We start from the raw sequence: 23,109 nt of genomic DNA, 5'->3' as shown, positions 1-23,109 counted from the left end.
ACGGGGCTCTTTAGCCTGCAAAGGTGCAGGCTCAGGCGTGAGCTGATGGCCACCTACAAGTTTCTCAGGGGTGACCACCAGGATCTGGGGGAATGTTTGTTCACCAGAGCACCCCAAGGGATGACGAGGTTGAACGGTCATAAAATACTGCGAGATCGTTTCAGGCAGGACATAAGGAAGAATTTCTTTAGTGTCCGAGCCCCCAAGGTTTGAAATAGCCTGCCATCAGAGGTGGTTCAAGCACCTACATTGAACATCTTCAAGAGCAAATCTGATGCTTATCTTGCTGGGATCCTATGACCCCAGTTGACTTCCTGCCTTTTGGTTGGGGGGCTGGACTCGATGATCTTCTGAGGTCCCTTCCAGCCCTATTGTCTATGAAATCTATGAATCGACCAAATTCAGTTGAATACTTCCCTATTTGCACAGGCCTAATTGCCAGGACCAAGGTGCATATAAAATAAGTTTTATTGCCCTTTCAGTAGAGGTGCACCGATTAAAAGGAAAATTGACATTATCAGCATTTTTCAGCCAGCATAGCTGATAATGCCACCGATAAATGCTATGTGCATGTGTGTAGCCACAGCATGCACACAGCCAGGAATGCAGTGCGACAGCTTGAAGAACAGTGTCTGGCTGATAAGTCTGTGGAGTGGTGGGGCGTGATTGAGTTCCCCACAGTGAGGCAGGGAGTGGGACTGGGGCAGGGTCGGGGCAGTTACTGCCTAGCCGCAGTGGAGCAGGGAGTGGGATGGATCAATGGGTGGCTCATCCAAGGAGTACGGAGAGGCAGGGAAGGGAGACAGCTCCCCACTGTGCTGCGTGCACCCCCATAGAAGGCATGGGGGGTATGTGCCCCCTGATTTGTGTATGGGGTGAGGGTAGGCTGCCTACTGTGGGCTTGGGGCCAGTGGCTGCATTGGTCTCTTCCCAGCAGGGAGGCTGGGCCAGGGCTGTGGATAGGGCAGATGGCAGCAGCGCTGGGAGGGGGTGCTACAGGGTGGGATATAGCCACCCCAGAACTCCCCACAGCCCCCCCTCCCAGCACTGCTACCTGTCCTGCCTCGGGTGCAGCCCATCCCAGCACCCCTGCAGGGAAGAGGCCAGAACAGCCTCTGGCCCTGAGCTGACAGTGGGCAGTCCACCCTCACCCTGCACACATCTGGGGAGCACATGCCCCCCATGCCTCCCCCTGGGGGTGTATGCAGTGGGAGGAGCTGCCCTGCCCCTTGTATGAGCCACCCACAGTTTTGTCTTGGGCCCTGCCTCACCCGGTTGGGCAATTCCTGCCCTTGCCCCAGCCCCACCCCCTACCTCACCATGGGCACCTTGATCTTCTCCCATGCCTCTTTCTTCGCTCATGCCCCTTCCCCACAGACTTACCAGCCAGATGCTTCTCTCCAAGCTGCTGGGCTGCATGTCGGCTATCAGATCAGTATCGGGTGATATGGCTGGTTAATAATTGGCAAAAAAAATCTTTATCCGTGCACCCCTACCCTTCAAAGCTGTAATGTGTTAATCAGCAACTCTGGAATTCAGAGTAGGAATCCTGATGTTGTCTTGTCACTCTATTTTTTTAAGAAAATAAAATTCCAGTGTTCTTCACTGTTATGCCTGTTAAATATTCTTCCTTCCCCTCCCAGCACCATACTGGTGTCTAGATACAAGGTGGTATACTCACTGTTTTTAGAATAAATGGCTCTGGAAGGTTGAAAGCAGATCTGTTTTCTAGGGTGTAATATCCATATAAGCTATGTCATGCTCGATTACAATGACCCCTCTCTCTTCCACTTCTTTCTAGCCCAATCAATGTCAGATGACAAAACTTTGACAAGGTGAGTTAAACCTCAATCTTTGCCTGTTTTGACTACTACTGCTCTGATTCTTCCCTAGCTCTGAGTAGCAGAATGGATGGGCATGCACAAAGTTTGTTCTTCTATATCCAGTGCCTCCCTGGCCACTTTTCTTTCTGTCAGTCATACATGATAGAAATTGAATTACATAATAAGGCAATCTTGCAGTTTGATATGGGGGTTGTAGCGTGAAGGTGACTACATCTGCTTCTGTTACCTTGAAATTGTGGATACAAAAGATTAAGTTCTGGTTTTATTCCTTCTTCTCATTATGCCCCACATACCTAGGCTGGATCTGCATTTTGCTGCAGTAGTTTTATTTACATTTCTAAAATATGACTGACTTTCTCCCATCTGCTAACATTCATCTATAACCCTCTGCAGTTTACATGGCATACTCCTTCTCTTCTTCACTCATTTCTTATGTTGCTGTCCTCAAAATCCATAAATAATGTAATGAAGAACTGTCTTTGCGTGTTCATCTTTAGATCTTTCAATCAGTACTTTCTCTTTCACTGTATCTAGTTCAAGACCTTAAAAGCTCTTCACAGTTCTGCCTTCCTTTGTGCTATGCCAGTAATGTGAACCTGGGATTGTCCCCACCCACACTTTTCTTCCAACATTCCTATGCCCTCTCTCTTCCATGCCAGTTCCATTTGTACCCCTATATAATTCAATTTTGTGTATCCTTCTTGCTTAAAAAGTATTTTTTATGACACATTTCAACTGATTCTTAATGGAAAGAATCAGGGGTAGCTGAGAACAGCTTTCTGTATCATTCCCATGCTTTGCATTGTTGTCTGTCTTATTCCTTGCTTTGAGTTTATAATCCTTTTTTACTTTGTGGGCAGTTTCTAATACCTTTTGAGAATTTGCTTTGAGGTTTTTTTCCTGTTTTTCCCGTCCTATATTTTGTAACCAGACCTGTAGGTTCCCTCTTTCTTTTTCAGTGTTTAAATATTTTAAGAGCTTAATCTTTTTTTCAGGCACATCAGCAATGCAGCCTCCTCTAGGTAGGAGTCTGTAAAAGGGGTCATAGTCATTCTGATTCTTCTGAAACATGTGCCTTAAGTGCTGTACAGAACTTTCACCTTGCTTTAGCTTGCTTCATTTTGCTGACTAATATCCAGCTATTTAAATTACCTAAGTGTGTCTCTGGTATCCCTTGAGTTGAAAAGAAAGGGTAGATAGTGCACTGGAGAGTATTGTCCAATGATCTGTAAGGTCCCTTCCAGTCCCTAACAACTAAGAAAGGGTCTAGCCTTCTTCTCTTCCGTTTCATCTGTGAAAGATACAGTTCATTGAAAATATTTATATCATGGGGTTTTCCTATGCTGCAGCAGTCCTATGGAGGGTTCATATCACTTTTTTGTTTTAGACTGAATCTTGTGCCTTTCTAGAGGTGCCCCTCTTGATGTCAGTTTCTGTTGGTGAATCATTTTGACTTAATACATGCCATACTATACAAACTGGGAGCATGGCAAGAGACCTCTTCCTATTTCATCCTGTTTCTCAATGGGTTGCCAATACGTAAAGCAAATGTGAAAAGATGAATTGGGAAAAGACAAATTGCTTGGCAAGCAAAACCCTAACCACAGTTTTTCCATAGCACAACCTAGAGGAATACGTTTTTCTTGTTATAGTCTTCTTCCCTGAACTTTGATGACTAAATGCTGCCTTATGTATTGTGGCATGGGTTGAGGCGAGAGTCCTACAGGAAGAAGTATCTATCAGTCTTCTTGGGCTTTCAAACCTTTCACTTGCATACCAGTTATGGGTAGACTAGGAGTATGAGCAAGGTGGGTATTATTGCCCATGCTGTTGTATATAGTTGTTTCATGACCTAGCTTTTTGACTGTTTGCATTGTTTTCCTCTGAGTTGTTGTGTATGTTACCTAATCTAGTTAAGGGGCTTAGTTAATCTTTTAAGGCTCAACTCTTGGTCAGCAGCAGCAGATTTGTAATTTAGGGAGAGAAGGGGAGATAGTAGTTCTAGAGCAGCAGTGTTAAATTCATCTGGCCCTGCAGGCCAGATCAGGCCTGCAGACCTCCCAGCATGCTGAATCCAGTGGCATGCAGCACTCATTCCATAGCTTCCCTCATCCCCTGTGTGCCAGATCAAGTGTTTGCTCTTGCAGTTCTGGGACTGGTGCTGCATGTGGCACCCACCCCATAGCAGGTGTTGGGGACTGAATCCAGCTTGGTAAGGAGGGGCCGCTGGACTGGCCCCACATGAGGCGAGCACCAGGGGCTGGCCAGATGATGTGGCTCTGCCATATTTTTGACATCCCTGTTTTAGAGCAGGGGTTGTTAACTGGGGTCCACATACCCATGGGGGTACTTTGAAAGGTCTCAGAGGGTATGCAGGGGTGGGCAGGGACAGAGTGCAGCTCCCGCCATGCAGGAGCAGGGTCGCACAGACATTGTGCTGCTGCCATTCACCACGCCTCTGCTCCACGTCTGGCTGCTGCACCCCCCCCCCCCGGTACACTTACTAAAAAGGGGGCTGCCAGGGGTACACTTACTAAAAGAGTTGAAAACTGCTGTTCTAGAGGGTTGCTATCATCTTTTTCCCTTTTCAGATCCCTACAAGCTTCTTTTGCTACCCCGGTTCCACCAAACACTGTTGAAAAAAGAGGCTTACTACGGAGGCCAAAGAATCGCAAAACTGTCAATGTGGATGCTTTTGAAGGAGGCGTGGAGCAAAATTTGTTACAGATAAAAGACGGTGAGTTTCTCATGTTATTATTCTCCTACTTTGGGTGGAAATGCATCCCGTATAGGGTGCTTCTTTGGAAACCAATCTCTGGGAAGTGCTGAACAGGATTTCCAGGGCACTTTAATTTTTAGTGACCTGGAAGCGATTCTGAACACTGAAATTTAAGAATGGCACAAACCCTTTATCTAAAATCTGTGATGTCTTAACCTGCTTCCAAGGTCTGAATTCACTTCTTATTGCTACCAGATCATTGACTAGCAGTGACTACTACTAGAATAGGAGTTGGGACCTTGAAGTTATTTGGATTGCTTCACCTCCTTTTTTGCATCATCCTCTTAAGACTGGGTCTTAAGAAATCTTGGACAGTGGGAGAAAGTGGAAAGAACTGAAGTGTCTAGTGATTATCAGTTTGCTATCTGACAACAAAACAGCGTGTCCTCTGGTTCTCCTTTTCTTTACAGGGATTGCAGGGTGGTTGTGCTGTGGTCAATGCACATTCATGATGCTTTCACACTGCTGGAAAGTGTTGAGGTGCTACTACAACACAGCAGTTTCAACTTCTTTATTTTTGATGAAATCATATGGATGAATTGCAGTTAGTAGTATCACAGGTAGTGCTGATGTCTGAGACCAGAATGAAAGAGTTTTAAATAGTCTTGACTAAAGATTGAGTTACATTTAAATTTTTGTCAACAAAGCTATGTCCAGAGTGAAAAACAATAGCACCCCAAACTGGTAGTTAGTTCTACCTGCCAAAGCTTTTATGTGAATTCAGTTATACCAGCAAAGAGTGTTCTTTAGCTGGTATAAACTGCCTCTGCTGCACTGATCATCCAGTATAATTATGCTGGAAAATCTTTTTAGGTATAGGCAAGCCTTAAAATATTCCTTCTGTTTTGCTCCTCAACCTGTACAGGGAGCACTATTGACCTTTTTAGCTCTTACAGTCTTTTTCATTAGTTCTCCAGCTTCCCTTTTTACCTACCATTAAGAAGCAGAAAATGAGTGGAAAGCAGTGTTTCATAAAAATAAATGCACTTATTTTAGCTATTGCATGGTCTATAAATATTATTTACTAAAAGACCAAATAAAAAAGGGCATCCCTAAAATAGGCTAATTAACACATGTCGCCATTCAAGACCATCTGTTTTGAAGGCTACCATTATGTATTTTAATATGCATTTCTTTTAAGTAATGGCTGGAAACTTAAAGCCAGAGAGAAATTGCTGTGTACTCTTCCTTGTGGCTGATGAGCTCAGTTGTGTCATAGATGGTGAATAGGGGGTAGTTGGAGGAGAGTATGGTAAACTTTGAAAAGTTTTAGCAGCATCAGGTCAGTCTGTCTGTCTGTCTCTTTATTCTAAGTTTAATAGAACTGTAGCTTAAAAGAGTTGCTGATCAGGGAATGTAACACTCAGAGTATGACCTCCATGTTCTTGCTGTGTCAGACGAATGGAGGAAACAAATCCCATAGTTTGAGGGCCTGTCTTTATGTCCAACCTACAACACACTCAGGAATGGCCAAATGTAGAGATAACTGGGTAGGTACCTCAGGTGCTTTCTTGCTCTGTCTGTTAAAGCACCAGTCACCTTAGTGCTGAAAGCTCAGGTAGGAAAGGAAGTGGCTAGGACCCAAAGCATTTTAGAGCTTCATAAATATTCTTTGTAAACTGGTGTGACCTTGCATCTGGTGGCTGGCACTACCAAGCAGGTGGATAGCCCATTCTGTTCCAAAGCAGGCAATTATCCAGGCTTTGGGACAATTGATGAGGAATGCAGTCCTGGCATGCCAGAATACGGACTGACTGATTTCAGCTTCATTTACAGCTGAACTGTATTTGTACCTTTCTCCAGGTGTTTAGAATCATTGGCTGCACTGCTCTGCAGCTTACATGCAGGAGGCACCTATCTCTTTGTCTGGATTTAAATTGGTAAAAAAAAAAGGCTCTTGGATCAATGGAGTTTTTCTTTTTCTCTTTTTTTTGTGGGTGGGTACAAAGTGGAGGTCAGTTTTTGACGTGTGTGTGTGTTCCCTGCTAATTTGCATACTGTTTTAGGGCCCTGAATAATTCCCCAAGTTAAACTTGTTTTAAAACTTTTTAAACAGCAGAAAATTATCTTGTGGATTCACAAGCACTATCCATGACTGGGACAACTGTGATGATGAATGATAGCAAAATCACCTTGAATAACACGGAGCTCTTCATTCAGCCTCAGCTCAGTGAGAAAAGCCAAGGAAGACTCTCTGCTCTTGAACCACAGCTCTTGGCAAGGAACACTTTAGAACGAGGGAGTAGAGCTTTCAACACAGCTGAGCCAGAGCCCCAGAAAGAGCGCTTGGCATCTAATGTGGATCCAGAGGAAGAAATGGTACAGGAAGACCATGAAGAATCTGCCCTGGATCATGCTGATAGGTCAGGCCCTGCATCTGTGGGGAAAGCTTGGAGCCTACCCAGGGGCCAACAAGATTGTACTCAGCAGAGCAGTTATGCTGAGCAGGTTTCTGAACCGGTATCTGGCAGTAAGTATCATGGGAGCTAGGGTGGGAGGAGATTGAACTGGGACCTGCTGCATAAGCTGCTTCCCCCTAAAGGGATAGCTATTGTAAAATTGTTTCCTGAATACTTTAGTTCAGAAAGAGCACTTGACATTGAATGTGAATCAAGAGGAAGAAGTGGTACAGGGAGATCATGAGGACTCTGCCCTGGATCATACTGATAGGTCAGGCCCTGCATCTGTGGGGAAAGCTCGGAGCCTACCCAGGGACCAACAAGATTGTACTCAGCAGAACAGTTATGAAGAAGAGGTTTCTGGACTTGTGTCTTGCAGTAAGTACCGTGGGAGCTAGGGTGGGAGGAGGTTGAATTGGGACCTGCTGCATAAGCTGCTGCTTCCCCTTAAGGAATAGCTGTTGTAAAATTGTTTCCTGGATTCTTTAGTCGCACCTAGATCCCGTGTCCTTTTTGTCCTGTAAAGAAACATGTTTTCCGTTGACCGGTCTTATGGGCTGTCAGACTTTGTCCCCTAAACATGAGTTTAGGACAGCAGCTACTGTTGTTTCAATTGTCAGTGCTTACCTTTCTCCTCTTCCCTTGCCAATGAAGTTCTGCCACCAGTGTCTTGTCCTAAAAAAAAAAGTCTCTGTTCAGTGGGGACCAATACAGATTAGTGGGTTTTTCTGCCTGATGAGGGGTAACCCTGTCCTAGTGAGGGGAAGACCTGCTTACCTGCCCTTTCATTTATAGTTACTCTCTGTACCCTGCCTTCTGCCTGATACCTGGGGAGTAGTAATCAAATAGGACATGTATGTCCTTACTTCTTGCCAGTCTCTAAGACAGCAAAGAAGTGAGAGGTTCCCTTCCGCCCCCCTCCACCATGGAGACGAAAGGGATTTGAAGTCTTCCCCAAAATACTGTAAAGAAGAATTGTGGACATAAACTGTGGTGGCACAGTAGGGAGCTCTACTATGCAGAGCGACCTGCCTCATTGTGTCAGGCCCAAAAACCTTGCTTTGAGAGTCTCCCACAGGGTGCCTACTGCCAGTTGTCCTGCTTCCTGGAGGACATCCACAATCCTGCGGTAACACTGGCACCACCCTGGCATTGGTCTCTGTTAAGGCTCTGGGGCACACACTCTGCAAGCCTTGGGGGTGCTTTGCCCACTGATAATATTTCTGGGTGCCTCTTTCAGCTCAAAGCATCCCCAGATAACCTCAGGTATGACTGAGGGAACATAAGCAGACAAGCTCTGAGGCTGGGCTGGGAGCAAAAGGCTTGCTTACCCCTATAGTGAAGTAGCCAGGCATACTGTAACCAGATACCTTTATTGATTAGGGGCAGTGGGGAGTAGAACAAGGAAGTCAGAATACACTTTGAGCTAACATAATCAGTCAGAGTCTTATTCAGTCTTGGATGTAATAGCTCTTTTTAAAATGCATCTGCCTAGACATAAATCCTAACTCCTGGCTAATTTCCAAGTGATTACTTACAGGAATTCATCCAGGCTGTAGCTGAGAGAGAAGCTGGCGGTTGTTGCCTAGTCCTGGATTTGTAGCTAATGCTTTTGTTGTTACTAGCTTGTGTTGCTGAGACTTTTTTTTTCATCCATCTTCATAGCAAGGCTTTAGTTTGAAGTGGTTCTGAGTGCAGAACAGTCTTTTAACCCCTTGCTTAGATTTGGGTTTCTTGAGTTTTTACCCCAGCAAAACATTGTATGATAAGTTTCAGTTCCCAAACTGTTTTTAAAATGTTTACAAATAGGTGCCTTCTTGGTGTGATAATTTAAACCAGTCAAATTTGGAACCAAAAGAGCTTAATACCTGTGTTTCATGAGAGGATGAAAGTAGGAACTTGCACTGAAGGCAAGGGTAGAAACAAATGCAGATGGCTGAAATATGGTCTGTGTAGTGTTCCTGCTACCCCCAGAGAGTGAAACAGTGATAAACTGTTGAAGAGGAGCAAAAATTACTGCAAAATACTGGAGATCTGGATCAATGTGCTCTCTCTTCTGGCATTTCTCACAATTTTGAGACCATGACTTGTCAGCTAGTTCACACATGACTTAGCCAGACTGGTACTTCAGGTCCTACCAGCTGTGTCCAGAGGAATTCTCTACTCTCTGAATCTTATAGTTTAACTAAGGCACAGTGTACTGCAGCACAGGCCAATAGTGTTCCAGCTCTTGAAGGGTTATTGCTAGTGGGCTTGGTGGAAGAAATAGATTGAGTGGGGAATGTGAATGGACAGAGGTATAGCTGTATGTTCTGAGTAAGAAAATTTCAGCCAAACGGTGTGGAATCAGAGTAGGGATTGGGTCAAGTGACAGGTATAAGTAAACAGTAGTTGGGAGCATATACCAAGGACACAGCAGTCAATGCTCTACTGTAGTCCTGTTGGAATCAAGCAGAGCAAACAACTGTTCTGAGTAAAGTAAAGGACAGATTTTTGTTCTTTGTTCAGATCCCCTTCCCCCTGTATGCCTGAAGTGCAGAAATAAACAGGAAGGGGATACTGGCAGAACTCCCATGTGACCATAGCTTTCTGAATGTCCAGCTTTTCATAGACAGACCCTTTCCACCCCTGCTGTCACCACAAGTCAAGGCAGACATTTGGGCTCCCTGTCAGCTCAGAGATCCACCCGCACATCATTGAGGGAATTTGTTGCCCATGTAATTGAGAAGCTGAATTATGGAAATGAAGAAGATGGGATGACTGATACAGAGCAGGAAATGGTGAAGGATGGAGCTGTGAAGGAAGGAATTGCCAGGGAAGGTAAGAAGCACTTTCAGTGTAGTGATGGAAAGCACGTGGATGCACTGTTCCAGTCCAAGGCAATAGGCTGCGAAGAGCCTTGAGTAAATCATGGATTTGTTATTCAGCAGGTTGCGGAAATTAGCTTATCCAAGTAAAAACAAAGGCATTGCAGGATAATATTCTTGGTCAGGTTCTGTAATGGGAATCTCAGGCTGGTTGTTGTGGTCCTTTGTGCATATCTGCTTCTTGCATGGTAACTGCCTCTGAGTTTTCTTCTCATCTGCCACTGGCAGGTCTATGAAGCTCTGTGGATGAAAATATAGCTCCATGGGAAAGATGGGTCAATTTTTCTTCCTGGGCAAGTCATTCCCCTGCTTCTCCAGTCCCATTCCTTTTGATTATCCCAGTGATGTAGGTTTGTCATTAGCTATGCCTTTGACTCTCCTTTAATTGCCTTAAGGCATCCTACTTGGGTCTTGGGGTTTTACCTGTCACAGTCTTCAGGTGTCATAAAGAAGTAGGGCTGGAAGAGACTTGCAGAGGTCACCTAGCCCAACCCCCTGCCTGAGGCAGGATCATCCCTATCCAAACCATCCCATACAACCATAATCTAAACTCTGCATAAGACTACTCTCAGCCCTGACACAAAATAGACCTAACACCCTAGCCTGCTAGGTAATGGAGGTTGGCTGCTGTGGCTCCCCTGCTGTTTCTTTAAAATGTTGTCAATTAGGGGTGCACCTACAGAGATTTTTGGGGCCAATACCAATAGCCGATTTTAAGGAGGCATATTGTCCAATACCAATCCGATTCTTCCAATATGGCTGCATGTGTCTGGTGTGGTTGAAGGGGAAAGGGGAGGGAAAGGATATAGGGCAGATCAAGACCCCCCACAGTGAGGAAGAGAGTAGGGCTGGGGCAGGCGCTCAGCTGGGGCGAGTCAGGGTGTGGGATGGAGCCATGGCTCATCCAGGGGGGTCAGGGAGTGGGGCTCTCACTGCTGCATGCACCCCGGAAGGGCAGCGTGTGTGTGGCCTGCAGAGGGGCACTGCTGCTCTCGCCCCCCCCCGGCCCTGCTCGTGGGAGCGGGCATAGAGATGCACTCTTTTCCCCCTGCTTGTGGGCCAGCTGTGGAGCTGCAGCTTCTCCTTGACCCCATGGATGGAGCTGGCACTGTGGACCTCTCCTGTGCCTGGATCCTGCCACTACATGGAAGGAGGGAGGTGCCGGGCCAAGAACAGTAGTCAGGAGCTTCCCACCACAGCAGCAAGACTCCCAGCCATATGGTGGATCTGCCCAGCCCCCCTGCAGCAGCAGGGCCCAGGCACTGTATCAGGCTCCTTGCGCCTCCCATTGCACTTGTGCCACTGGAGCTGGAAGGCTCCTCCATGCTGCCGGGCCAGGACCTCCCCAGCTCACTCTGGGGAAAGTTGGGGGTCTGGTCCCAGCAGGACGGCCTCTGCTTGGCACTGGGGCTGTGCAGAACCTGGCCCAGCCGGCTCAGCCTCCCTAGGCACTATGGTAAGTGGAACAGGCAGCCCTGGGTTTGAGTGGTCACTGGCATGCCCTCACATGGTGAGTGGTGCCCCAGGGCATTCCTGAGTGGCAGCATCGCAGCAGGGATCCCAGGGGGAACATTAGGGCACCAACAGTGGCCTCCCAGTCTGAAGCTGCTGCACCACTCACTGCTCCTTGGGAATGTCTTGGGGCCATACACCATATGAGGGGCTGGTGGAGATCACCTTTGGCATTTAAAAGCAACCCAGGATCTACTGTGCACTGCTGCTCCCCACCCAGTAGGTAAGTGTGGGGAGGGAAGGAGTGGGCAACAGATAGCAGAGGGAGAAAAACTACTTGGAGGCACAGCTTCCCAGCAGGTAAGTTCCACTCGGCCATGGCCCGACTTAACTTACCCCTGCTCTTGTCTCTGTGACACTCCCTCATTGCAGGGGCCTCGGTCTAGCTCCCACCTCTTCCCTCCCCCTTGGACTGACCTGCTGCACTGCGGTGCGTGTGTACATGCATGCAGGCACTCAGCCCCCCACCCCAGCCTTGGATCAACTCTAAGAGGCTCTGAAATCTACCAATGGATTGAGAGCCACTGATTGGTGACCACTGGTCTAAGGAGAAGGACCAAAGGCCAAGTGGGCCGCAGCTAGAGAATGAGAGGACCATAGTGCCCATAGCCCAGAGGGGTTGGTGTAACAGGCAAACAAAGCCAGGAGCCTGTAGCCTATAGGGGCTGTTATAATTGATAAGTATATGTATCATCTACAAGGCAGGGATGTGGATATTGGAGAGGACAGAGCCCACATATTTAGCCCTTAAGGTGATGAACGGTGACACCTTCATGGTAGAGAGTAAGATCTTAGGGGAAGCCCTGGGGCAGCCTCCCATTTTCTAAAATTGTAACAACATCAAGGTGTGGCAGGTGAGGAGAAAGGGAAATTGCCCAATGACTGCAAAAGAGCGCAGGTTCTAAGGGCTGAGGGAGCTTGGGGCATCATGGTCACCCCTGGATCAGGACCTGGTTGCAGCAAAATTAAGTATCATGTTACTTTTTTTTATGGGTAGCAAGCTGGCCAAGATTTTGTCTGGGGATTCCCTTTAAGCTAGCAGGGGAGTAATTATTCTGTGGTTCTAAAGCTATATGCTTTGCTGTAGATTAAGGGGGAGATGACTGTTTTCCTCCTGCTTCACTTTTGTCCAGGGTGTCTCCATCAAGTACATGCCTAGAAACTGAGGATGGTGTCAAATGTTACTATTAACGGTTAAAGAGAATCTTGTGAGGATCACAGTTGTGGGCCATGCAGTATTCTGGGAGCTGCAGTGGCTGCCTGGGTGAAGTTTAAGGTGTAGGTTTTGACTTATAAAGCCAAAAATGAAATAAGCCAAGATAGAAATCCCCTCCCTTGTTGTGCCACCCTGCCAAACTTGTGATCAGCATAGGTGCCTGATAAGTGGCAGAATGTCCTGCTCACCATGTCTCTGCCCAGACTTTGAGGGAGAAAGGGGTGTGTGTCAAGAGCTGCAGTTGGTGGTTGAGAGAGGAATTAAGGCATTTCGCTCCTAGCTTTGGAAAGGTAGCAAACATAAATCCAGGCAGTACTTGCAGCAGGCATGGGCATCCAAAAATATCTTGAGTTGTACCCTACATGCACTGTGTATTTAGATAAATGTCACTGCCTTGGGTCTGAAAGAGATGGCTATTTGCCTTATGTTGTCTCTGTTTTGAGTGGTGGTCTGGCTTTCAGCCACAAACTGGCCTAAAGCTAGCTCAAGTGGAGGTCAAGATGAGTACAGGGAGCACTGTAAATGAGTGACATTCAGAACAACTAGATCATCATCACTTCATTATAAGTGCACATAACATTTCACAGCAGTTCCTTCGTTAGCAGGCAAGTTTCAGAGGAGGTTTGTGGGCCTGCTATTTTGGAAATATTTATGGGGTATAATGTCATTTTTAGGGGCCTAGGTGATTGAGGGGAGTGTGGTGGTTGACTGCAGCCTCCAGATAATTTTGTGGGGAAAATTGTGTTTAGGACCACAAAGTTTTCTGATATCTGCTTGATCTTCCTGTGTGACATCATTTTAATTAAGAATAGATACAAATGCCTTGGACAATGCCATTTTGTAGGGTTTTTTCCTCTTCTTTCTGGGAAGCAGCATGTGGCCATGAAACTGTTTATCTAGGTCTAGGGTTGACAGCCTATGGCCCATGTGCCAGATCCAGCCTGAGGACCCAGGGTTTTGGTAGTGGGGAGCACCAGTTAAGGGTGCTTTCCCTTTGTTGCTAGGGCAGGGGCAGGTAATTATTTCAGGCGGAGGGCTGTTTACCCAGTTTTGGCAGGCTGTCCAGGGCCGCATGGGTAGCCTCACCCCTTGACAGGTGCCCCGCCCCCTGGTCACCATCTTGGGACCAACATCCCAGGAACAGTATTGGTGAGGCCCAAAGCAGAGCGCAGGCTGACAGGGGTCTGTGGAGCTGGGCTCGGCTGCACCAGTAGGGAGAGAGGGGAGCTGATCCAGCTCCATAGAGCCCCTGCCAGCTAGGACCCTGCGCTCTTGCCACCCTGCTCTGGGACCTGTCAACACTGGCCCTGGGACACTGGTGCGGGCCCCGTGCTCCCACTGGCTCCCCACCCACTCACTCCCAGTGCCCCCCAGCCCCACGGGAAAAAGTGGCCCCTCACCTGTCCCATGGATGGCGCTTCCTGCTGCAGCTGCTGTCAGCCAATGTGGGGCTGTCTGGAGTAGGTACAGGGAGCCCCACATGGGCTGCACATGGCTACAATGTAGGGCGCCAGCCATAGGGCGAGCGAGGGGCCGCTTCTCCCTGCACTCAGCACCAGCTTGTAACCCACCCTGCGGCCAGCATGGGCCCTGTGCCAGCTCTAGGCTCACCCATCGGCAGCAGTAGCTGTGGCCCCCCCACTTGCTGTGCTGGGCAGTGTTGGCTGCCGCTGCCCACCTGGAGCTTGCACACTGGGCAGCCCAGAGGCAGCGGTGGCCAACACTGCCCAGTGTGGCAAGCGGGGGGCCGCAGCTGCTGTCGCCACGTGCAGGCCCCGACGGGTGAGCCTGGAACCGACGTGGGGCCCAGGCTGGCAGGGGGGCCAGGTTACAAGGTGGTACTGAGCACAGAGGGGGAAGCAGCCCCTCCCCGCCCCATGCCTGGTGTCCTGTGCTGCAGCCGCTTGCAACCTGCCTGGGGCTGCCTGTGCTTGCTCCAGACAACCCCGCACAGGCTGCAAGTGGCTGCAACAGGGAGTGCTGGCCACAGGGCAGGGGAGGGGCTAATTTTGCTCTGTGCAGGGAAAGAGCCCAGGGAAAAGCTAAGCGCAGGGAGATGGGGGTGGGGAAGCACCCCTCGCTCGCCCCGTGGCCCACACTCCCTGCTGCAGCCACTCACAGCCTGCACAGGGCTGTCCAGAGCAGGCACAGACAGCCCCATGACCTTTTATTTAAATCATAACCTCTAACTGAAATTTAGCATTTCCTTCAATTATGAATGTAGGCAACAATCCACAATAGTATTAGCAGCACCTGTGACTTTGTCACCAATAGAAATCACAGATATTTTCATATCACATTACAGTTGTTGCAGATATCTCAAATTATTGTTTATGCTCATCACTACTTTGAAATTACGGTAGTTATTAGACTTGCCGCTAGATCGCACGTGATCACAGTCTTCCTGTCTACAGATGCTCATTATTCTGAGAAGGGGTCCATAGGCTTCGCCAGACTGCCAAAGGGGTCCATGGTACAAAAAAGGTCAAGAACCTCTGGCTTAGAGGGAGCTGACTGGTCTTTTACCCTTACCCTGTGAATCTAGTTACAGAGCTCCAGTCAAATATGGAATATTCTGAAAAGCTGGGAGAGAAACTAAGAAAACAAACAGCATCACATATGAATGAAAAAGGGGAAGCCAGAACTCAGATGACGCCAGTAGAAGAGGAAGTGATGATCAAAGATGCTGCAAACCAAGACTCTGGCAAAGATGGTAAGAACCGCTTTCACTGCAAAGACATAAGCAGCAAAACAGCCCCTGCAACTCTTGTTAATAACTTGTTTTGTTTGTGTAAGAACATTAATAATCTTCATCTCCCCAGATTCCAGAATAGTTTCATAGTTTCTAGGGTCAGAAGGGACCTGAGTAGATCATCTAGTCCGACCCCCCGCCATGGCAGGAAATAATACTGGGGTCAAACGACCCCAGCAAGATGTTCATCCAACCTCCTCTTAAAAACCCCCAGGGTAGCAGCCAGCACCACTTCTCTTGGAAGTTGGTTCCAGGTCCTAGCCACCCTGACTGTGAAGTAGCGCCTCCTGATATCTAGCCTAAACCTGCCCTCGGCCAGCTTGTGACTGTTATTCCTGGTCACTGCACTGGGGAATAGCGATTCCCCCAATGCCTGCTGATCCCCCCCTGACTAATCTATAACAGGCCACTAGATCCCCCCCTCAGCCTTCTCTTTTGGAGGCTGAACAGGTTCAGGTCCCGTAGCCTCTCCTCATACGGCCTGCCCTGCTGCCCCCTGATCATGCAAGTGGCCCTCCTCTGGACCCTCTCGATGCTGTCCACATCCCTCTTGAAGTGCGGTGCCCAGAACTGGACGCAGTACTCCAGCTGCGACCTGACCAGTGCCGCATAGAGGGGGAGGATCACCTCTTTGGACCTCCTTGAGATGCATCTGTGGATGCATGACAAGGTACAGTTGGCCTTCCTGACTGCTGGCCCATGTTCATCTTGGAGTCAATGATGACTCCAGGATCCTCTTCTGCCTCCATGCTGACAAGAGGGGAGTTCCCCAACCGGTAGGTATGGTGCCAGTTGTTCCTCCCCAGGTGCATCACCTTGCACTTGTCTGTGTTGAATCCCATCCTATTCACATCCGCCCACCCTTGTAGCCTGTCTAGGTCTGATTGAAGCCTGATGCTTCCTTCTAGTGTGCCCTCATCCCCCCACATCTTAGTGTCATCAGCAAATTTGAACAGGGTGCTTTTTACCCCCTCATCCAAATCACTGATGAAGATGTTGAACAGTGCGGGCCCGAGGACCGAGCCCTGCAGAACCCCACTGCCCACGTCCTTCCAGGTTGAGAAGGACCCATCCACTACCACGCTCTGGGTGTGGCCTTCCAGCCAGTTGGCAACCCAATTGACTTTGTGGGCGTCGACACCACAGTCCCCCAGTTTCTTAATGAGAACGGGGTGAGAGACAGTGTTGAAAGCCTTCCGGAAGTCCAGGAAGACTATATCCACTGCTGCCCCTGCATCTAATGATCTGGTAATCTGATCGTAGAAGGCCACCAGGTTGGTCTGACAGGACCTGCCACTGATGCACCCGTGTCGGTGCCCCTAAGCATGCAGTCCCCTGCTGGCCCCTCCTGGATGTGTGCCAGCATAATTTTCTCAAACAGCTTGCCTAGGATCAAGGTAAGACTAACTGGCCTATAGTTCCCTGGGTCCTCCTTCCTCCCCTTTTTGAAGATGGGAACCACGTTGGCCCTCTTCCAATCCTCTGGCACCACACCAGAGCACCATGAGTACTCATAAAGCCATGCCAGGGGTCCTGCAATGACCTCGGCCAGTTCCTTTAGGACTCTAGGGTGGAGATCGTCCGGGCCGGCTGACTTGAACATGTCCATCCCCTCCAGAAGCCCCCTAACTAGTTCCACGCTAACCTTTGGCCCAGGTGTGACTCCCCTGGGTTCCGAGGGGGGCCCAGCAGGGAGGTGGCTGTTCTGGCCCCTACTTAGGAAAAGAGAGGCAAAGAAATCATTAAACATGTTAGCTTTGTCATCTGGTGTGACGACCAAATTTCCCAACGCGTCCTGCAAGGACCCACGTTACCCGGGACCTTCTTTTTGCCTCCTATGTATTTAAAAAAGGACTTCTGATTGTCCTTAATCTGAGAAGCTAGTCCCAGTTCCATCTCTGCCTTGGCCTTCCTAACTGTCCCCCTACAATCCCGAGCGACTGCAGAATAGTCATCCCTGGTGATGACCTCTTCTTTCCATTGGGTATATGCTTCCTTTTTAGCAAGGAGACATTCCTGGATGCTTTTAGTGAGCCATGGAGGCTTGTGTGCTCTCCTGCTCCCTTTGATCCTCATTGGGATTACCTTCCTTTGGGCTTGGAGGATCACCTCCTTAAGGAGCAACCACTCTCCTTGGACATCTGGCTCCCCTCCCCTCTGGGACCTCAGCGCATCCCCAACTATCCTCCTTAGCTTGTTGAAGTTTGCCCTCCTAAAGTTTAGGTTTGCTGCCTTACTGCATGCCTTTGCTACCTTGCGCTGGATGGTAAATTCCAGCAGGCGATGATTGCTGTCGCCCAGGTGGTCGAGCACCCACAGCCCCCTCACCAGGTCATCACCCGTGGCCAGCACTAAATCCAACAACGTGTCTCCCCTGGTGGGGCTGTGCACCTCCTGGGTTAGATGGAGGTCCTGCACTCTGTCTAAGGACCTATGTGAGCAGTCAAACCTGGCTGACTGCTCCTTCCAGCAGATATCTGGGAAGTTCAGGTACCCCATGACTACCACATCTTTAGCCTTCACTACCTGTGTGAGCTGACCTAAGAATTCCTGGTCAAGCTCTTCCCCCTGGTTGGGAGGTCTGTAGTAGACCCCCACTGTTAAGTCTCTCTCCCCTCGACTGCCTTGTACTCTAACCCAAAGCACCTCAGAGTGCCCCTCTGACTCCTTGCTAATTGACAAGGATGTGTATTCCTCCTTGATATAGAGTGCCACGCCCCCACCTCTCCTTCCTATTCTGTCCTTACTGTACAACCTATAGCCCTTGACATTCACCGCCCAGTGATGCGTACAGTTCCAGCACGTTTCCGTGGTCCCCACTATGTCTGGGCTGGTGTCAGTCATCAGGAGGGTGAGTTCCTCCTGCTTGTTTCCCATGCTATGAGCGTTTGTGTAGAGGCATTTGAGGCCTCCTGTGGATGTGTGTACTGCCCCCCTAGTCCCAGCATTGCCCTGGCCCCCATTGCTTACCTGTTCGCTCGTTGGTCTGGGCAGGGCTGTAGTTGTGGATGTTGTTTGGTCTGGTAGTCTGATGTCTCCTCCGCCCTCATCTTCCCCTTCCCCCAACGAGCCTAGCTTAAAGCCCGCTGGAGGAGGTCTGCCAACCTAGAGGTCTGCCAATTCTAGAATGCAGTGCTAGAAAAGCGCATCCACCCAAATCCTACTATTGCTGCTAAAGCGTTACAAGTGTGTGGAGTAGCCTCCAAAGTGCCCAGAATTAAAACATTTTGACCCATCACTTGCTCCAACCAAATCTCTGGTGCCCATGCTTCCCTCACAGTTTCAGTGTGGCTCAAGCTGTCTTAGACTTCAGAGTCTGGCCTGTTTATAACTTTTAGCAGTTAATTTGAACAGTTTTTTAATCACTGTAGGCCAGGGGTGCTCAACTGCTGGTCTGCAGGCCAGATATGGCCCATGGAGCCATGACACCTGGCCTGCATGCGTCCCAAAATTTGGCAGCAGGGGAGTTGTGGCAGCATATTTCTTAACTTGTGGGGAACCATACAGGCCCGAAGCATGCTAGATCATCACATGGAGGTTGCCCAGGGCTGGGCATGCAAGGGCTGGCTGGAGGTGGTGTGGGGCCAGTCTGGGTACACTGGCCCGTACCACCAGGATGGATTTTATTTAAATCATTATTTCAATAGCTGGTCAGGAAGCCTCAATTTAACCATCTTTTTTCCTACAAAAAGTGCATTCTTGTTGTGTGATATAATCTTGATACATATTATTCACAACTTGGAGATAGATGTAAGTTTCATTTTTAGAATGTCACACACATTTTAAAGCAGTGATTTTTATTTTTATATTTTTTCAGGTTATTTTTGCAGCTACATTAGAACTATAATTTGGTTATTTTATTTTACCAAATCTAGTTGAAGCAGATACTTTATAAAGTCATTGGGAGGTAAACGATCTTCAAATCACTAGATTAATCATGGCTATTTGGGAGATATTTTTGCCACAGTATATTAAGAGGACATCAAATGAGCACTGCAGCCGTATGTTGTTAGCTTTGTGGCTTTCTTTACTTTCTCCTAGATTTCTTCTCATCTTTGATTTCTTCTCTCTTTTATGGCTTGGCAAGCATGCTGCCATGATAGGTTTTCCCTTCTCCTACACTATCCCCTCACTAGATCTCAAATAAATGGAGAGGCTATACTCAGAAACCTATCCCACAAGACTTCTGGAATTTTCTGCTCAAAACGTTTCTCTTTTGTTTTTACTGCCCCTCCCTTGCATTCATCTGCAGACTCCTCCTCCTTGCCCAGATCTACTCTACCCCCAACAAAGCTCTATTCATTTAACTTCTTGAAACTGCATTTTCAGAGAGAGTTAAGGGCCTGACTCTGTACACAAACTTCCAGAGAGACAATGGGGCTGATGGGTAGGTAATCAGCAGGGATCCAGGTTTTCTATTTCCCATGGAAGAATGGAGAAAACCACAGATGCCCTGCCTAGAGGGGGAGGAGAGAGGGAAGGGCAGGGCCTGAGCCTCTGAGTCAGTCAAGGTTGGGCTTAGGCTGAGGCTCACCCTTTGTCCTTCACCCCTAGAGCCTGGAGGTAAGTGGGGCTTGGGGGGTTGTTGGGCAGGGCTGTGGGGGAGGTGTCTGGGTGCTGAGGGAGCGGGCGATGCTCTGGGTGCCACCAGCCCCACGCAACACACTGAAGCGCCTCCCTGTCCTCCACCTCAACCTGCTCCCATGTAAGTGCAGAGGTAGCCCTCTGTGGGCTGCAGATGCACTGGTCGGCTGGTGGGGGTTCGCACGTAGTGGTTGCTGCCGCACCCCCTGCGCTGCCTTCCCACAGCTGGTTGCGCAGCTTTGCAGGCAAGTGTGGGGCTCAGCAGTGGCAATATAGTAGCGGCTGCCGTGTGCAAGCTGCAAGGGCTAGCTGGCTTATGGCAGGGGAGGGGGGTGGCTCACATGCAGCAGCTACCACCGCACTGGCAGCTGGCCACGCAGCTCTGTGAACACGGCTCCTCGGGCACAGCTCTGCAGTGGCGGTGGGGGATAGGGGGATGGGGGAGGGCTTGCACAAGGGCGGCCACTGCCACTTGCCTGTGGAGCCGTGCCCGTGGTGGCGGCTGCTGAACACAAAACCTTTCCCACACTGCTCTGTGGAGCAGCGGCAGTGTGGTGGCAGCCACAGCTGCCATGTGCAAGCGCCGCCGCGCCCCCCCCCCCCCCCCCCCCCACACACACACACACACATCTGAGGGCATGGTTTCTTAGACAAGCAGCAGCACAGGATGGTGGTAATGACTGCATGCTGGCCAGCGAGGGCATGGGGGTTTCACACATAGTGGCCGCCACCACCTTGCACAGCTGCTGCTGCGTGTCTTCAGAGCTGTGCCTGTGGATGGGGGGGGCTTGCGCATGGCAGCCACTTCCACACAGGCAAGCAGCAGAGGTGGTGGTGACCACCACATACGAGGCCCCCAACCCCCCCACTCCTCCACCCAGCCAGGCCACAAGTGTGCGGCTTGCACATGGCACCCGCCACCGCACAACCGCTGCTGTGCCCCATGCCACTTGCTTGCAAAGCCGTGTGGCCAGCCGCAGGAAGTCAGCATGGGGTGCAGCAGCAGAGTTAGGGTGGCAGCCACTGTATGCAAAATCCCCCATCGGGCTGGCCGGTGTGTGCAGCCCGCAGAGGGACACCCTTGCCCTCAGCCCCTGACCCTGGTCCTGGGAGTGGGCACAGGGTCACATTCCCTCCCCAACTTCTTGTTCTGGCACCCCAGCACCTTCCCTTTCTCCTGACCTGCCCCACCCCACCCCTTCTTCCCCCACACAGTTACCTGCTGGGGTTGATGTCAGTGCGTGTCTGCCTGTGTATGTGGGGCTGGGGGGCTGTTGTGGGGGAGTGGGGCACCTGGGAGGGCTGGGGGGGGGCTTTAATTTTAATCTCAGATTTTTGGGGTTTTAATCCGAGAACTTGCAGTTTTTAATTGGAGAAAACCAGGATCCCTGGTAATCATGTCTGTTATCTCTCATCTCCATATACTGCTGTTAACAAGGATGTTATCTCTGGAGACACTAATCCACAGGTTGAGAACTGAAACTAAGCATCACAGAGATGCTTAATGGGATCTTCTAGAATGAACACTGAGTCCCATTGGATAGAGTGGTTTTCTTTAATCTTTACTAATCTATAGAGGAGCCTCTAGGAACCTCGTAAGACTGGGCCCCTAATATAGTCCATGGCCTGTTGTGATTTATTTATAAAACTTTTCTAAAAAGGTTACATGAATATATTGTCTCAAATAGTATATAATTAGAAGTTATAATTCCTATTACATGATGATATGTTTGAGCTTTTAACATAACCTATATATAGTTATAATTTAAGATTGTTTTTAAAAAAAGCATCTTAAAAAATAAAAATCTGATTAAATAAAAAAATTCCGATTAAATTTTAAAAAATTGTTTTTCTATCCACTTTGCGCACCACTCATTGGACCTGCAGCACCAACAGGTTGGGCACCACTGCTTTAGGCTATTGGGTTCCCTTCACTTTGTGCATTCTCACTAGTTTTATTTAATTAGTGTCTAGGAGCCCAAGCTTAGGTCATGGTCCTTGGTGCTGAGTACTACTATGCATGCGAACACCTGAAACCCTCTCTAACTGTAGATGTGGTTCTGTGGGTAAATCTGATGTCTGTTATTAGATCAACTAAACAGTTGGATTTTTTTTTTTCTTAGCAAGCTTTTGGGTTTAAAAACACTTTTGTCAGGCTGAGGAAGCATCTGTAGTTGGTGTGCATGCAAGAAAGCCAGTCAGTGAAGATATAAACCATCAGAGAAACAACACCAACACCTTACAACATTCCAACCTCAAAACTGATAAAACTCAAAGCAGCAACCAACCCTCAAATATCAATCTTTCCATGTACACGATTACCAAAACTGAAAAATCTGTCCTTTCTAAAGGCCTAAACTTCTGTCCAGAAAAATACCCTAATAAAATACTTCAATGTGGAAAACTAGAAGAATTCTTCCGATGCCTCTGTTGCAAGCAATATTTCCACAACCAAAATGAATCTACTTCCAACAACTCCTCATCCTTTGACAACATTGAGGAAAAGATCAACCCCCAAAAACATCAGATTGGACATCTCACAGTAGATAAAACTCTAACCTTGACTGGTATATTGACTGCTTCAGGGAAAGAATGAACAATTAAATAGTCAACAACACACAGCACCATAACAGCTTCTCCCTATCAGAGAGAGAGACCATAGAATCTCTAAGCTTTAACCACCAAATAGTAATTAAACCAGCAGATAAAGGAGGAGCCATAGTCATTCTTAATTGTGAAGACTACATAAATGAAGCCAACAGACAACTCTCTGGCACCCCCTACTATAAAGAACTACAGGAAGATCCTATTCCCCTTTTCACCTTGAAACTCAAAAATTCCATCAAATCTTTTCCATCAGAACTACAAGAAAAACTACAGACCTTGATCCCCCCATTACCTGATCCAGGGGCTTTTTATATGCTCCCTAGAATCTACAAATAAAGGAACTGTTAGCAGACCTCTCGTATCCAACCATGGTACTTCAACTGATGAAATGCCAGGTTTTGTCAAATCAATCCTAAAAACGTATGTGACCCAAAGAGCAAGTTCTGTCCAACTATTTCTTGAGTACTCCAGCACCAACATTTCCTTTTTAGACATGATGATCAGTATCCAGAATGATAAAATACAGACTATGTTATACAAGAAACCCAC

The 23,109-nt window shown here is 48.4% G+C and overlaps 1 protein-coding gene across 7 annotated transcripts in view; it reads left to right on the top strand.

Annotated features, from left to right (window-relative positions):
• Positions 1-23,109, top strand: part of CENPT (centromere protein T) — a 49,828-nt gene that overhangs the window by 7,006 nt on the left and 19,713 nt on the right. For 3 of the 7 annotated variants that reach the window (XM_090063918.1, XM_090063917.1, XM_090063920.1), the window contains exons 5-10: positions 1,802-1,835; positions 4,436-4,581; positions 6,680-7,093; positions 7,203-7,400; positions 9,624-9,842; positions 15,163-15,330. In XM_090063918.1, coding sequence (XP_089920044.1) covers positions 1,802-1,835; positions 4,436-4,581; positions 6,680-7,093; positions 7,203-7,400; positions 9,624-9,842; positions 15,163-15,330 — 1,179 coding nt within the window. The remainder of the gene's footprint in view (positions 1-1,801; positions 1,836-4,435; positions 4,582-6,679; positions 7,094-7,202; positions 7,401-9,623; positions 9,843-15,162; positions 15,331-23,109) is intronic. The other 4 variants (XM_090063924.1, XM_090063919.1, XM_090063922.1 and 1 more) reach the window with 3 other exon arrangements.

The sequence above is a fragment of the Crocodylus siamensis genome, chromosome 9 (assembly GCF_052110815.1).
Source record: "Crocodylus siamensis isolate JL-2025a chromosome 9, ASM5211081v1, whole genome shotgun sequence".
Lineage (NCBI taxonomy): Eukaryota > Metazoa > Chordata > Crocodylia > Crocodylidae > Crocodylus > Crocodylus siamensis.
This window is presented reverse-complemented; position numbering and strand designations above follow the sequence as displayed.